The 17,174-nt window shown below is 38.3% G+C and overlaps 2 protein-coding genes across 4 annotated transcripts in view; both read left to right on the top strand.

Annotated features, from left to right (window-relative positions):
* schip1 (schwannomin interacting protein 1) overlaps positions 1-15,356 on the top strand; it is a 74,495-nt gene extending 59,139 nt beyond the window's left edge. The window contains exons 4-7 of one of the 3 annotated variants that reach the window (XM_079824388.1): positions 975-1,172; positions 10,086-10,209; positions 10,289-10,382; positions 14,236-15,356. In XM_079824388.1, the coding sequence (XP_079680514.1) occupies positions 975-1,172; positions 10,086-10,209; positions 10,289-10,382; positions 14,236-14,287 (468 nt within the window). In that variant the 3' untranslated portion in view covers positions 14,288-15,356. The remainder of the gene's footprint in view (positions 1-974; positions 1,173-10,085; positions 10,210-10,288; positions 10,383-14,235) is intronic. The other 2 variants (XM_079824387.1, XM_079824389.1) reach the window with 2 other exon arrangements.
* il12a (interleukin 12a) overlaps positions 14,249-17,174 on the top strand; it is a 7,125-nt gene continuing 4,199 nt past the window's right edge. Inside the window, exon 1 of the mRNA XM_079824403.1 lies at positions 14,249-15,593. Coding sequence (XP_079680529.1) covers positions 15,585-15,593 — 9 coding nt within the window. The 5' untranslated portion in view covers positions 14,249-15,584. The remainder of the gene's footprint in view (positions 15,594-17,174) is intronic.

Raw genomic sequence — 17,174 nt, 5'->3', positions numbered from 1 at the left:
TTAAAATTAAGATACAATTTATACAAAACAAAATTAACTTTAAAGAAATGCTTTCTACAAAACTTAATGACGTGGTCAAAATCATGTCTTCTGACATATTGCACATCTTTTCACTTTTCATAATCAATATAGCCAAGATGAAATTTTAAAATAACAATATTTGAACATAAACAGGAACTTCCTGTAAATGGTCTGAAAGTCTGAACCATACAGAAAATGCTTTCACACTAGAACCGAACCGTTGTTCAGTTTGATCCGGAGCGAGACTGCCTCTTTTCGTCAGACCAGATTTCGTCTGTTTGGTCTGGACCGTGGTCTGGGGGGGGTTTCACACCTGTCATTTTGATTCGGACCAAACTGAAAAGTCCGAAAATCCGGAGCAAACAAGGCAGGTGTGAAAGGGCCCTAAAGCTGATGCTCTCCGTGTGTTTTGTCGTTCGCGCTCATATGTAAATTGCGCGAGCTTATTTTGTCCATTAGATCGAGAGATCTGAAAAAGCCCATACATTTACCCGCCCATAGACTGAAGAAATCAGGACAGAAGTGCCTGAAAGTGGACAAAAGAGACGGATTAAAACACCAGGTGTAAACGGGAATGTGTCTCCCTCATCTACCTGTGATGCGATCCACCAATCCCGACTGTAAACGGGGCCAGAAAGTGAGGACTGGCCAAAATATCCTCACTTTACTCTCTTTGTCCTCCCTCCAGTGGTCTAAAACTCAAACCGGTCCTCTCAAAGATAGTTGGACAAGTACACTCACACACACACACACACACACATTCGTATTCATATTTCATATTTCTTTACTTCAAAAGCGTCTGCTAAATGATTAAATCTAAGTGTCATTTTAACTCAACTTCAGTTTGTTATGCTGATAATACACTTTTGTATTACAATAGGAAATAATGCACAGTTAAATCACTCTGACTGGGGAAGTGTCTAATCATCTGTGTTCTGTTCATCCGTCCTCAGAGCAAACAGAGTTCGTCCTACTCGGACAGAGACACCACGGAGGACGACTCCGAGTCTCTGGAGGACATGGACTTCCTGAGCCGACAGAAGAAGCTGCAGGCCGAGGCCAAGCTGGCGCTCGCTATGGCCAAACCCATGGCCAAGATGCAGGTGGAGGTGGAGAAGCAGAACCGTAAGAAGTCCCCTGTGGCAGACCTGGTACGTGCTGATCTCACGCTGTCTCACATCACGTTTCACATGTCACACGCGTTCACGCAGACAGGAACTGGAGTGGAGCACAGAGCGAGTGTGTGCAGTTGGAAAAAAGAAAGTGTCAATGATAATTTCTCCAATATTCGGTGCAAATAAGGCTTTTTCAATGGCATATTCTATATATACAGTAGGTATAATAAGATTTATACATACACTGTAAACCCTAACATTCAAAATAATGCACTGGTTTGAGTAGAGCGAACTCAAATTAAACAAATTAGTTCAATCAAATCAACTTTTATGAGTATTTAGCACTTTCTTTTTCTTTGAGTTCTCAAAACTGACACATTTTAAGTAATCTGAACAGTTTCATTGTTTTGAGTTTTATGAACTTGTTTATTTTCATTTAGACTAACTTAAATTTAACCAAAACTGGGCTGGGATTTTTATTTCCCAGCATGCTTTGCCATGGCACTCAAAAGTGAGAGTAAATGCTACAATTAAGTGTTATATAATGTTGTTGTGCACGATTGTCGTTAAGGTGGAGGTTCAGTAGTGTTTGATGTTTTGTTATGCTAGTTTAGAAGAGTTTCTGTTATGTTTGGTTGTTTTGTAGGGTTTCCATCATGTGACGAGTGGAGCGTGAGCTTAGTTTGCTCATTCACCAAGTGCTATGCTAATGCTATCAAAGCATTGTGTCACCAGTTAGCAAGGTAGCATTTATTGAATTATCGAGCTAGCCCACTAAGTGTCCACTACTAAAAATATTTAAATTTGATTAAATTGTAATTTCTAAGTTAAATGAATGAATTAACTTACTCACATATTTCAAGTTAAGCGCAGTTAAAATCTATGAGTACAAAATAAAAATCTGCAAGTCCTGCTTACTTAAACTTTACATTTCTCAACTTTGATGCAACTGATTACCTCATTTTTTTGTGTTTTGGCAACTTATCCGGGCTTACAGACTTGCAGATAATATAGTATTAATGAAATAAAAGGCCACTTAAGCGTACCTCAAGAGAGCACACTTTCAGGACTGTTTTCTTTAGTACACTTAAAAAGTCAACATTGTAATTTAAGTTGAAAAGTTTTACTTTAATGTACATTATGTTTTAATAATCTTTTGTCATGCTTTAAATAAGTGCACTTATTTTGTTGTGTTGACTAACACACTAAAGCACATGTAAGGTACTCGGTTAGTGTGTTATTAAAGTTAATGTATTTTAAATGTACTAAAACGCAACTTCATCATTACAATGTGTAATATATAAAAGTAACACTATTTTACAGTGTCCTCAAAACAGTAAATTATATTATATTAACCCTAAACCAAACCCTAACCCTATAGTAAGCACATATAGTTAATTAATATTACTCAGTATTTAAATATATAATACAATGTAACAATGACACCTTAAAATAAAATGTAAAGCTTGACATAGTTATATTGTACTTAGTCAAATAAGTACTGAATAATATTAATGAACTACATGTACTTACTATAGAGTTAGGCTTTGGTTTAGGGTTAGGGTTAGTTGCATGTAATTACTCACAATTTACTGTTATTACTACAGTAAGTGCTTGTAGTAACGTGTCACTACGCCACCTTAAAATAAAGGGTTACCAAAGTTTCTGAAATGACATTAAAGTATATTTTTGTTTATCATAAATTAATCAGTACACTTTAACCATGTTTAAAAGACAATACAAATAAAGATGTACTTAAGTCCTATGAAAGCCATAACCTCATGCTAAAGTACTTCTTTTTCACAAGGGAAACCATAAAGCCCGACATTATTTCAATCTTGATACAGTAAGTGTGAAATTCATGTCATTTTAATCACTTCTGGTAGTATGACTAGGCCATCATTATACAGCATGGAGTACAGTGCAGGATATTAATAGATCGTGACATTTCCCTTTCATAGACCTGTCCGATCACTGTCACATTTGAAATGTTTCGGGGTTGGATGGGTAGTCCGTGGTGTCAGATGAGAAGTACACCGAGGGGATATTATTATGACACGCTTTAGGTGACGTTTACTGGTCAGGCTTTATATAGACTTACAATCAAAACAGCAATGGTGACAGTATTCATATTCATGACAGTCAGTGACGTCTTGAAGTCTTTCGCCGAGAACGCCTTCACTGCACGCTAGATACTCGCTCCACGTCTGGCCCCTACTAAACTGAAACTATGACGCACCGAGCAGGAAGCAGCTTGCAAAACTGGCCATATGCACTTCCTCTTGACGAGCTCAGAGCGTCTTACTGCGGGGGGATTTCTCCTGCACGGGAAATGCGAGAATCACAGCGGTCACTCCCGACCGGCGTTCAGCCACTCTGATGCCGCCCGCACTGAGTGAAACTGCAGGGCTCATGAGTTCTCCTGTTGTTCTCTCACACACCTCATCTGCGCTCCTCCAGCGGGACGCTGCTGCTGCGGCTGCACATGTTATGGTAGTAAGAACAAAACTGACCTCTGGCTGTGTAAATTCCTTCGAAACACTCTTAAAGTGGCGCTTGTGATGCTGTTTCTCCCCACAGGTCCTGTCAGCGGGGCAGCCCATGATTAGATCATCTCAAACCACACTTAAGGTCACACTGGCTTTAGCTCGTCCTGTAGGAGAAACCTTCATCATGTCACTCCAGCCAGTGTTGCACTTGTGTAACTTTAGTGAGTGTGTAGTCCGTCCTTCGGATGAGACGTTAAACCGAGGTCCTGACTCTCTGTGGCCCTTCGATAAAGAGTAGGGGTGTAACCCCGGCATCCTGGCCATATTTGCCCATTGCCCCCTGTCCATCATGGCCTCACAATCATCCCCATATATGTATATACGATTGGCTTCATCACTCTGTCTCCTCTCCACCAATAAGCTGGTGTGTGGTGGGTGTTCTGGTACAAAATGGCTGCCGTCGTATCATCCAGGTGGTGCTGCACATTGGTGGTGGTTGAGGAGATTCCCCCCTTCTATGTAAAGCGCTTTGAGTGCCTAGAAAAGCGCTATATAAATGTAACAAATTATAATAATTCATTAAATTAGTGTCGCTGTTTGAGCATAAACAACAACTCATAAACTTATCATCTATCCCTTCAGAAACGTCCTGTCTCATTCTACATCTTCTGGGGTCTCTCCATCATTGTACGACTCCGGTTTGATCATAAAAGACCGAAGAGTTTCTGATATTTTCAGTGTGTGTGTCTGCATGAGGTAATCAGAGCTGCTTACATGAGCTCTTGAAGCTCCGCCCTCTTCCTGAAAGGGGGCGGGAGCAGCAGCTCATTTGCATGTAAAGGGACACACACAAAAACGGCACATTCACCCTGAAAAAGTGACAATTTTAACATGCTATAAAAATGATCTGTGGGGTATTTTGAGCTCAAACTCTGGGGACATCAGATACTTCTTGTAAAAAGGGGTTTTATAGGAGCCCTTTAAAGCTGTGACTCTATTATATGGACCAATCAGCATCCTCCACATCTCACTACTATCTGTAACAAGATGATTCCTCTGCATGAGACTCAAATGCACACTTTGCATCTGTCCCGTGGTTGTAGATGAGAATGTAACTCGTGGATTGAGGTCTTCTGGTATATTGTAAACTATAACACCAGACGCATCAGCATTCAGGCTGTTTGTGAAAGGAAGCACACAGTGTAAGTTCGAATGTAAATTTCATTGTCAGCATCTTGAACTCATGCAGAACGCAGCTCTAGTTTAAAATGAGACATTTTAACTTATGGAGAGGAACAGCACAGACACTGAGCAAGGATGAATCTTTCCAGCTCCACGTGTGTCGAGCGGCCTCATGTTCATCAACTAAAGTTCACGCTGGGCCGAAGATAGCAGGAGAGCCGGATTTTACCATATGAAATATGTCCTCGCACACACCTCTACTGAAGCTTTTGAGATCAGCTCTAAGTCTATAGGGCTTTATACAATACAGATAGTTGCAAAGCAGCGTCACGGTAATAAACAGGGAAATAACTGTGTTAATGTTGCCAAATCCATCAATTATGAGACCAAATCCATTTCAGCTCTACTGAGGAAAATAGTGTCATTATCCAGTTCACTTTTTCTGGGTTATGCTGCATTTAATTAACATTGTTTATTTCAGTCAAGTATTTTACATGCATTGTAAACCCCAATAAATTGGCAAAACTCAACAAAATTGAGGTAATCAGTTACATCAAGTTTAAGTTAAGCAATGTAAGGTTTAAGTAAGCAGAAAGTTGTATTTTGTACTCGTGCTCTTAACTTGAAATGTGTGAGTAAGCCAATTCATACATTTAACTTAGAAATTACCATGTCATCTCAATTTAAAAAAATGAGTAGTGGAAACTTGGCTTGTTTTAACTAGCTATTTCAATAAATGCTACCTTGCTAATTAGTTACACAAGGCTTTGATAGCGTAAGCATTACATAGTTATTACTGAATGAGGACAGCAACATAATGTTTTTTACCTTACATTCATTGAGCGTCTTTGGGATGTGCTGGAGGAGACTTTACACTTGGCAATACAAGATCTGGACCAAAAATGTATGCATATCTTGATGAAATAAATGCTGTGATTTTTGGTCCAGCTCTTGAATTGCCAATGCAAGAGTCCAGCACTCTGTAAAGTCTCCTCCAGCACACCCCAAAGACGGTCAATGAATGTAAGGACTGGACTCAGAGGTGCAGATTCATGTGTGGAAATGATCCTTCATGATCCCTCTCAACCATTCTTTCACACTTTGATAAATCTCGACATTGTGATCCTGGAATATGGCCATGATGTGTCTTCATACATGGTTGATAAAGACATGAAAAGCTACACACTCCACCAATCAGGGTTAGAAGAACTGTTGCCAAACATATAACATGATAAGAACATAATAATCACTTGCAATTATGATCCAATCATTGACTCTTAAGCATTTGCTTATTTAAATCCAAACAGCGACTTTTTTGGGGGCTGGACAGTATAAATATGTTCTCAAACTAAGCTCACGCTCCACTCGCCACATGATGGAAACCCTACAAAACAACCAAACATAACAGAAACTCTTCTAAACTAGCATAACAAGACATCAAACACTACTGAACCTCCACCTTAACGATAATCGAGCACAACAACATTATATAACACTTAATTGTAGCATTTATACTCACTTTTGAGTGCCATGGCAAAGCATCCTGGGAAATAGAAATCCCAGCCCAGTTTCGGTTAAATTTAAGTTAGTCTAAATGAAAATAAACAAGTTCATAAAACTCAAAACAATGAAACTTTACTGAAAATGTGTCAGTTTTGAGAACTCAAAGAAAAAGAAAGTGCCAAATACTCATGAAAGTTGATTTGATTGAACTCATTTGTTAAATTTGAGTTGGCTCTACTCAAACCAGTGCATTATTTTGAGCGTTAGGGTTTACAGTGTAAGGTTAATAAGGTAAAGCCATTTAGTTGAATCAGGTTAACATTCAAGTTCAATTATCCTAAAATTAATATCAAACGAAAATCAAAACAGCTTTAATTGTTGTTAGCAGGTCCTCGCCCCAAACACATGCTCTACACCAGGGGTCTTCAAACTGGGGTCCAGAACATTTCAGAGAATAAAAAGACAAAGCAAAAATAGATAAGGTGTACCAAACATTTCCTGCCGTATAATATGTTTGCTTTGTATCTTTCTAGTGAGTTTCTCTCACTATAGTCCCCTTTATCTCGCTCACTGGGGTTGTAAGGCAGTTTTCTTAACGCAGTACGTAAACGTCTTACATACATGTATTGCATAAGTTGCTAATACAAATTATTTTTAATAGAAAATGTTCTTCTTCAGGTTTACACATCCAAAATTAAGTATATCCCATTTAAGTTTGGAAACAATGTTGTATTTATAATGTCACACTTACTATTTATCTAACAGATTCAATGTTTTTCATACATAAAGATATAGAGATGGATTTTAGGAAGGGGGTCACTCATAAAAGGTTAATCGTATTTGGGGGTCATAAAGTTTGAAAACCCCTGATCTACACTTCACCACAAACACACTAGCATAGCAGAAACTCTTTTAAACACAAACATAAAACAACATTAAACATGATCTTGAAGAAATGATGGGAAGGGGAAGTCCTGTTCCTAGTTTCTATAATTCTATTTTAAAACACATCATGCGTGTACTCTGGGCTCAAGTGGATTGAGTAAAGTGGCTGAAAGAATCGTGTTGGATTATTTAGGTAAACTGAACAAGCGTCAAATGTTATTTTTGGCCTACTTAACCGACACATGCTCTTTTAAATAAACTGAACAGTAGCGTAAAAATCCTTTCTTGAGTGCATCTGATCAGTCCAATCCGTAATATATCTGAATATTAATGAAAAGGAATAGGTTGTCTTCCAGTTTGCGGCATATGATGAGACGAGCGTTTCTGCAGTCTTTGCATCAAACCACATGTGAAAAAGAAATCAGTGCTTTTGAATCAGTTTCTACTCTGATTCCGGCTGACCTTACATCGGTCTCTGAACAGCCCAGCTCCTTATTATCTCTCTCTTTAATGGGGAAAAACATTTTCAGCAGGAAAAAGCACAAGCAAGTGAAAGTAAAACTGTGTCAGAATGAAGCGCGTCCTCATGGGAACTTTGAGATGGGTGTTTTACCTGGAGCTGCTGAAGAATTGCCATGTGTGATACTAGTATTTGTAATGTAAAAAAACCTGCTTTAGTTTCTGTGAAGTGATCTGCTGTTTATAATTATTTAATTCAGTATCCTTCATGTCCGCTGACATGATGATCAGGGACAAACTGAGGGAATTCTCTGGAACCTGTGGTGTCATCCTGAGGCTAAAGTGAAAACCTGACCTTACATCAGTGACCCTGGAGCACTAAACCAGTCGAGCGTCTCACGGGTTTATCTGTGCCAATAGCCAACAACACATCGTGTGGCTCAGAATTATCCATTTTTCTTTAATGCCAAAAATCATTAGGATATTAAGATCATGTTCCATGAAGATATTTTGTAAATGACCAACTGTAAAAATATATCATAAATGTATTATTAGTAGTAATATGCATTGCTAAGGACTTCATTTGGACAACTTTAAAGGAGATTTTCTCAATATTTAGATTTTTTTGATTCAGCTAGATTCAAATATTGTCCTAAAAAACCACACATCAATGGAAAGGGTATTTATTCAGCTTTCAGATGACTATTATGACTGGTTTTGTGCGTCTCACGATCGGTCCAGTCTCTTACATGATTCATATCCAAAGCCGACAGGGAACGTTCTCATAAGTTCAGCTAACGCTCATATGAACAAACGCTCTTCCAGTAACCAGTTCCAGTACACAACGCTCCTTCAAAGTCTAGACACAATATCTGATCTTTAATAATGTTCTCAAAACGTTAGCACTAATACATCTTTATACTGGACATCACTTATGGTGCAACATTCTGAAACATTTTAGCTGAAAATATTACATTAAATGTTACTACTTGTTTCAGAACGACATTCAAAAGTAACGTTCCCATAATGTTTGAAGAAAGATGAAACATGACCAAGAAAAAAAAAAGTTTTCATAACTTAAAGGTTTACCCCATGATTTACTCCCCCTCAAGTCATCCTAGGTGTGTATGACATTCTTCTCTCAAACGAACACAATCAGTTATATTAATAAATATCCTGACATCAATCCATCATAAAAGTGCATCTGTCCATCATAAAAGAGCATCTGTCCATCATAAAAGTGCATCTGTCCATCATAAAAGTGCATCTGTCCGTCATAAAAGTGCATCTGTCCATCATAAAAGAGCATCTGTCCATCATAAAAGAGCATCTATCCATCATAAAAGTGCATCTGTCCATCATAAAAGAGCATCTGTCCATCATAAAAGAGCATCTGTCCATCATAAAAGTGCATCTGTCCATCATAAAAGAGCATCTGTCCATCATAAAAGTGCATCTATCCATCATAAAAGTGCATCTATCCATCATAAAAGTGCATCTGTCCATCATAAAAGTGCATCTGTCCATCATAAAAGAGCATCTGTCCATCATAAAAGAGCATCTATCCATCATAAAAGTGCATCTGTCCATCATAAAAGAGCATCTGTCCATCATAAAAGAGCATCTGTCCATCATAAAAGTGCATCTGTCCATCATAAAAGAGCATCTGTCCATCATAAAAGTGCATCTATCCATCATAAAAGTGCATCTATCCATCATAAAAGTGCATCTGTCCATCATAAAAGTGCATCTATCCATCATAAAAGTGCATCTATCCATCATAAAAGTGCATCTATCCATCATAAAAGTGCATCTGTCCATCATAAAAGAGCATCTGTCCATCATAAAAGAGCATCTGTCCATCATAAAAGTGCATCTGTCTATCATAAAAGAGCATCTATCCATCATAAAAGTGCATCTGTCCATCATAAAAGAGCATCTATTCATCATAAAAGTGCATCTGTCTATCATAAAAGAGCATCTATCCATCATAAAAGTGCATCTGTCCATCATAAAAGAGCATCTGTCCATCATAAAAGTGCATCTGTCCATCATAAAAGAGCATCTGTCCATCATAAAAGTGCATCTGTCTATCATAAAAGAGCATCTGTCCATCATAAAAGTGCATCTATCCATCATCCATCCATCCATCATATAACTGCTCCACACAGCTCCGGGAGGTTAATAAAGGATAGATGCTCTTTTTGTGCTTCAAAATCTCGTCCCCCATTCACTGTCATTATAAAGCTTGGATTAGTCAGAATATTTATTAATATAACTCTGATTGTGTTCGTCTGAATGAAGAATGTCATACACACCTTTGGATGACTTGAGGGGAAGTAAATCATGGGCTGATATCCCTTTAATGGGAATGTTTCTTGGTTGGGTCCTTGTATTCATTGTGTGTGTGTGTGTGTGTGTGTGTTTGCAGCTTCCTCACATGCCACACATCAGTGAGTGTCTGATGAAGAGGAGTCTGAAGCCCACAGACCTCAGAGACATGTCTCACGGACAGCTTCAGGTCATCGTCAACGACCTGCACTCGCAGATCGAGGGTACGACACACACTTCTTCCTCTCCTATTGAAGTGTGTAGTGTAAATCTCTTGTGGCTGACGGAGGTTTGGTTGTGCAGGTCTGAATGAGGAGCTGGTGCAGCTGCTGCTGATGCGGGACGAGCTTCACATGGAGCAGGACGCCATGTTAGTGGACATCGAGGACTTGACCAGGTGACCAGCGCGTGCTTTAAACCACCCAATCAGAAGTCTCTGAAGCTCTGTTCACAGCTGGTATTGAGAAGCGTTTCCGTCGATCGGATCACAAGTGGACGATCTAAATACAGGTGTAAAACGCTTTGAGCTTGTCCACTGTCAGAAAACGCTCATGTGATCAAATGCACTCAAACAGCCCCTGAAAGAGTTCATATGTAAATTGCGTGAGCTTATATTGTCCATTAGAGCGAGAGATACATTTACCCGCCCATAGACTGAAGAAACACATCTCAATACCAGCTGTAAACAGGCCAGAGAGTCTGACTGAAACTGTTAGAAGTGCACTTTTTTATTTGTGGAAAAGTGATTGTGTAAAAGTGCTTCAGTGAAGGAGGAAGTTCTGCTCACACTTTATATTAGTTGGCCTTAACTGCTATTAAATACCACAAGACTGTGTGTTCACTGTTTGTGTTGTTCTGGAAGATCCCCAGCTTTACTGCGAGTGAGTTTGGGCTATGGTTGCGTTCAGGAGTAGCGGTGGGGTTAGGGGTTAGAGATGGGAATGGATGGGGTAAAGTTAACGGTGTAAATACTAATTGGTAATTGAATGCACTGCTCATCTGTTGAGCCATGGGCGTCTGGTCTGAACACCAGCTGTGATCTGGAGCGTTGCTATTGTGAGGAACTGAAAACCACTGACCATTGACCAACACACACTCTAAAGTCAGTAGTGCAGTATCTGTGTGTTATTTAAAGGGTGTGTTAGTGATATGAGCCTATAGGTGGTGCACAACACGCATACACAAAAATAAAAGGATTCCTCTCTGGAGAAGCGTTCAGTCTTGCCTCATGTAAAGAGTGAATCCATTGGTCGAGCACAACTAGTTTTTAAATGGAAAGGGAGATGAGACTCTGATTGGTTTATTGCACCAAAACACACCCATGACTCATTAAGAGACGAGGGACGACCCATCTGGACCATGTGCCTGGAGCACTGACCGTTTTCCCCCTTGTTAAACGAGCAAAAGTAGATTTGGACACGCCCTAAGAGCACCAGATCTGTAAAATGCACTCTTAGGGTGACCAAACGTCCTGTCCTGGCCCTAATATAACAATTTTCTATCCATACTTTAAATGTATTGAAATGAATAAGGAATCTTTGAGTAAACTTCGAGTATAATTTGAGCCGGGCCGAGTGTCCTGGTTTTCGGTAATCGAAATATGGTCACCCTATTCTAGCTGTTCGCTCAGTTTATTTAAATAAAAGAAGCTGAAACAACACAACTCTTTAGTTTTTTACTTAATTGCCATTTTGCTAAATTGTATTACGTGAAATGAAATAAAATGTGTAAAATGTTAAGCTAACCTAAAGCATTCACTGCAAAAAAATGCTTTTCTTACTTAGTATTTTTGTCTTGTTTCTGGTCCAAACATCTAAAAATTCTCAAAACAATCATTTTTATTTGGCTAGTAAATGCTTCTTGTCTTGTTTTGGGGAAAAATAACTCAAAATGAAGGGAGTTTTTGCTTAAAATAAGCAAAATAATCTTAATTCAAACAGAAAACAAGATTATTTTGCTTACCCCATTGGCAGATTATTTGCTTATTTTAAGCAAAAACTCCCTTCATTTTGAGTTATTTTCCCCCAAAACAAGACAAACACTTTTGCTTGTCTAGTAAATGCTCCTTAATGTAAGATTTTTTAGATATTTGGACTGAAAACAAGACAAAAATACTAAGTAAGAGAAGCATTTTTTGCAGTGTTTGTGTTGGGACCACGTGAATCATTTGCGCTGACTGAACTGGGCAGTGTGTTTCTAGTTCCCAGCATGCTTTGCATAGGGATGGATCAGGAGAGTAAATGTTGAAGTGCGGTTTAATGTGTTTTTTAGTAAAGGGAAAAGCCTGTTAAAGTCTGATATTATATTTGACATTTAAAGGGTCGTGAAATCCCCAGTTTCAGCATCCGTCAGTTCTCACCACAGTTTTGAAAAATGCTATAAAGTGGGCGTGGTTTAGCGGCGGAGTGGGCGGGGCCGAGGAGAGACTGACCGCACATCAACGGCTTCTGATTCTGACCATTTCATTTCGCTCTCATTAAAAGCATCAAAGTTTCCCACAAATGACCATTAAGTTACACGCAACACAATACACACATGGAAGCTCACCGTTACACACACACACACACACATATATATCCTGTGACAGCTATAATTCAATGGACAATTAAATGCACAGCCATTCGCAGTTTGTTCTCTGCATCAAAAATATATATGAACACGCTGTTGCATACCTTTGATAACTTGTGTAGTTTTTATAAGCCGGATAAATGGTCGTGAAGAGCGGTCACACTCACAGTGTGGATGAATGGTGTTTGTGTGAAGACTCAGGATCTGTTGAAGAGAACGTAGGAAACGTAAAAACTCATACAAAGCGGAGAAAACACTCGTTTTGGATCCATTAATGCAGCTCTCACTTACTGTATCTCACTGTTTGAAGCGCCAGTCAGAGGAAAATGCCAATCAACGTGTGCTGTCATGAATTAAGCAACGCGTCTTCTCATAGGACAAAGACACACAGTCTCATGAATAATTAATGAGACACCGATTAGTCAACGCCGTACTATAGTACGAGAAAACGTCACAGCCTATGACGTTGACATGAAGACGAATTTAAACCAGGAAGTTAAAAATAGAGCAAACAGGTTTAAAATTAACCAGTTTTCTCCCACATTCAAAACGAACAGATGCTAATATTGTCTTCCATGATGTTCAACACACACACTTCTGTTAAAATCTCAGAAAAACCTAGTTTAGGGTTTCATGACCCTTTAAATGTTGTGTGGATTTGTGAGGTGTCCTTATGCTGAGATAGTGCTAATGCCGGTGATGTTTTACTGGATCATTACTTGAGTTACACTTAGCATGTGAACAAGTGTTGTCTACTAGTTTTTATAGAAATAATGAAAATAAATTCGGTCTAAACATGGTCATCAGTTCTACCCCTCTTTATCCTGCTTTATCTAGTTGGAATTACATGATTTTAAGTTCATACAACAAATAATTTCACAACCAATTAGATTTTGTTGGAAAAACGTAATTGAATTTCGTGGAAAAGTTTTCCTTAATTGAATTAAGTTTGTTCAACAGCTTGTTTTTTTGAGTGTGGGGCCTAATACCTACCAAATGGTTTAGTATAGTAAAGGCCAATTATTATAAAGTGTGACCCAAATACCCCTTTATATTCCTGAACACACTGGCCCAGGGTTATCACAGTTAACTACAACTAACACTATAGAGAGATATTCAACATTTCCCTTACTTGAAACAAAATATAATGCCCCACAAAGATGGCAATATCCTAACCCATGAGGGAAAACAGCTTATAAATCATTTGTTGTTGGGAATATACAATGCGAAAAATGCTTTTCTTAGTATTTTTGTCTTGTTTTCAGTCCAAATATCTAAAAAATCTTACATTAAGAAGCATTTACTAGACAAGCAAAAGTGTTTGTCTTGTTTTGGGGGAAATAACTCAAAATGAAGGGAGTTTTGCTTAAAATAAGCAAATAATCTGCCAATGGGGTAAGCAAAATAATCTTGTTTTCTGTTTGAATGAAGATTATTTTGCTTATTTTAAGTTATTTTCCCCCAAAACAAGGCAAACACTTTTGCTTGTCTAGTAAATGCTTCTTAATGTAAGATTTTTTAGATATTTGGACTGAAAACAAGACAAAAATACTAAGTAAGAAAAGCCTTTTTTGCAGTGTACAGTTTGTACAGTATAAAAATCATTATGTGTAATGATGAACGTCCCCATAAAACATGGACACTCAGTGTGTGTGTGTGTGTGTGTGTGTGTGTTTCCACAGGCACGCCCAGAGCCAGCAGAAGCACCTGGCGGAGAAGACGCCGTCCAAATGAAAGCCGCACACCCTCCACACACACACACACACACACCATCAGTGCAGAACACACACCTTTCCTTTGCTTCTGTGGTTCATAACTGCTGATGATCGGCCGCTCCAGCTCCAGCGAGGGTCCAGGACGAGCTCCGAGCGATCGGCTTCCTCATAGATCCGTTCCAATCTTTTACGTTTGCCACTAAATTATAACTGTCAAAACATAAAATGGTGTAAAAGCGCCTCGTGAGAAAAGGTTTAGAAGAAGAAGACAGTGTTTAACAGCTCAGGCGTCTCTTCGTGAAGGTGCTCTCGAGGAAACACGCCTGCCTTGTAGTCGACTTGTAGCTTTTGGTAACGTTCACTCCGATTGGTCTTCAACATTTCGTGAATGTTGATTCTGACACCAGTCCTTTGAATAATAAGTGTGTTAATATCATTTTCATTCTATTGTATTCAGATTCTTTATTTGAGGGAGATGCTTATGTACAGATATGTATAAAATAAGAAAAATAAAACTTGGTTTCATAGACTGTGGCGTGCGGGTCGTCTGTTAATGCTTTACGATTAAACTTTCACAGCGCTCATTTGTGTCAAATTGTGACCAAACTTTCCAGAAATGTCATGAAGTCATTTCAAAAGTGATTTTTCTTTCTAGCTTCTGAATTATGTGCCACTTTGTTAAATGAATCATGTTTCACATTGGAAATTTGTCAACTCCCACGAATCAAGATGAATTTATGTATCATATTCTATTTGAGATGGACTGTTATTACACATTATTACCGCTTTATTGCCGCATCTTCAACAACACGTTCACACACACACACGCTGAGCATGATATAATGTGTGTGGTTGTGTGTGTGGTTGTGTTAGGCGTTTGAATGAAGTGAGAACGGGAGCTTGTTGTGTGCTGAGGTCACTGTGATGAGCACATGTGTGTTTATTCCAGTTTCAGCACAACAACAAACCAAAAGAAACCTCTGTCTCTGTGTGTGTGTGAGAGGGATTCCCCCATCAGTGAGTATAAAGCCCATCACACTCTTACTAGAACACACACTCTGACCTGACGACACACACCATGAAGATCTGTGAGTAGCTCATACACAAGGAGTTACATTTGACTGCTTTAATGAAAGCTGGTGTCATGTGTTAAGGGTCGCTTTGATTGACAGAGTGAGGTGTGTGTGTGTGTGTGTGTGTGTGCAGACGCTGTGTTTTTTGTAGTTGTGGCTCTTGCGACGGGCTCTCCGGTGCCTCGACACACACGGCCCTGCACCTCGGCCGCCCGATCCCTGCTCAGCAGCCTGTCCCACATCATGGAGAAGGTACGTTACACACACTGATCCGCTGGCTTTCCACACTTCATATCTAAACAATACCGTCTTAAATCAAGAGGCATTTTAGTACAATGACATCAGATGTTTCTTGTTTTCTGGAAAATAAAATCAAAGTGAGTTTTTGCTTAAAACAAGCTAAATTGTCTGGCGATGGGGTTAGATAGAAATAAAAACAAGATGATTTTTCTTACCCCATTGGCACAGTGTAAAAATAAATACTGCCTTAAATGTTCAAGTACAATCAACCTAGTCATTTTAACTTCAATTACATTAAACTGAGTTTAAAAAATGAGTTGAATCTTCTATAACTTATTTTAAAAAGTTGACAAAACTTATTTTGGTGAGTTAAAGCAAGTGTTGTCATAATTTATTGATCATATTTTTGACAGTGAGATCATTTAGCTTGTTTTAAGCCAAAACTCACTTCCTTTAGATTGTTTTCCCCCAGAAACCAGTCAAAAGTATCTGAAGTCATTGCACTTATCTAGTAAAAACATCTTGATTTAAGATTTTGTAGGTATTTGGACTGGAAACAAGACAAAAACACTGCAATAAATGCTTTTCTTATGGTATTTTAGTCTGGTTTCCAGTCCAAATATCTAATAAAGAAGCGTTTACTACACAAGTACAATTAATGTCTTGTTTTGGGGGGAAATAACTCAAAATTAAGTGAGTTTTTGCTTAAAATAAGGGAAGCAAAATAATCTGAAACGGAAAACAAGATGATTTTTCTTACCCCATTGGCACACTGTAAACAAAAATACTGCCTTAAATGTTCAAGTACAATCAACTTAGTCATTTTAACTTCAATTACATTAAACTGACTTAAATCTTACATTAAAATGAGTTAAATCTTCTATAACTTATTTTAAAAAGTTGACAAAACTTATTTTGGTGAGTTAAAGGAAGTGTTGTCATAACTTATTGATCATATTTTTTACAGTGAGATCATTTAGCTTGTTTTAAGCCAAAACTCACTTCCTTTAGATTGTTTTCCCCCAGAAACCAGTTAAAAGTATCTGAAGTCATTGCTCTTATCTAGTAAAAACATCTTGATTCAAGATTTTTTTAGGAATTTGGACTGGAAATAAGACAAAAACACTCCAAAAGATGCTTTTCTTATGGTATTTTAGTCTGGTTTCCAGTCCAGATATCTAATGAAGCATTTACTACACAAGTACAATTAATGTCTTGTTTTGGGGGAAATAACTCAAAATTAAGTGAGTTTTTGCTTAAAATAAAGGAAGCAAAATAATCTGAAACAGAAAACAAGATTAGTTGCTTATTTTACACTTCATTTTGAGTATTTTTTTCCCCAAAACAAGACAAAAATTCTTGCTTGTCTAGTAAATGCTTCTTAATGTAAGAATGTTTCGATATCTGGACTGGAAACGAGACGACAATACTGCGTGACAAAAGCATGTTTTGCAGTGTGTGACCGGAAACACTTTGACGAACAGCTAAAGTTGAAGCTCATGTTCATATCATCAGACGTGACTTTAGGATTGGAGACACACACGTTGATTATCCATAGTTTAATTCAATATATAGGAATATGTACTATATGCA

Source organism: Gobio gobio (assembly GCF_949357685.1).
Source record: "Gobio gobio genome assembly, chromosome: 8".
Classification (NCBI taxonomy): domain Eukaryota; kingdom Metazoa; phylum Chordata; class Actinopteri; order Cypriniformes; family Gobionidae; genus Gobio; species Gobio gobio.
The sequence above is the reverse complement of the archived record's forward strand: the minus strand, read 5'-3'. Positions and strand labels throughout refer to the sequence as shown.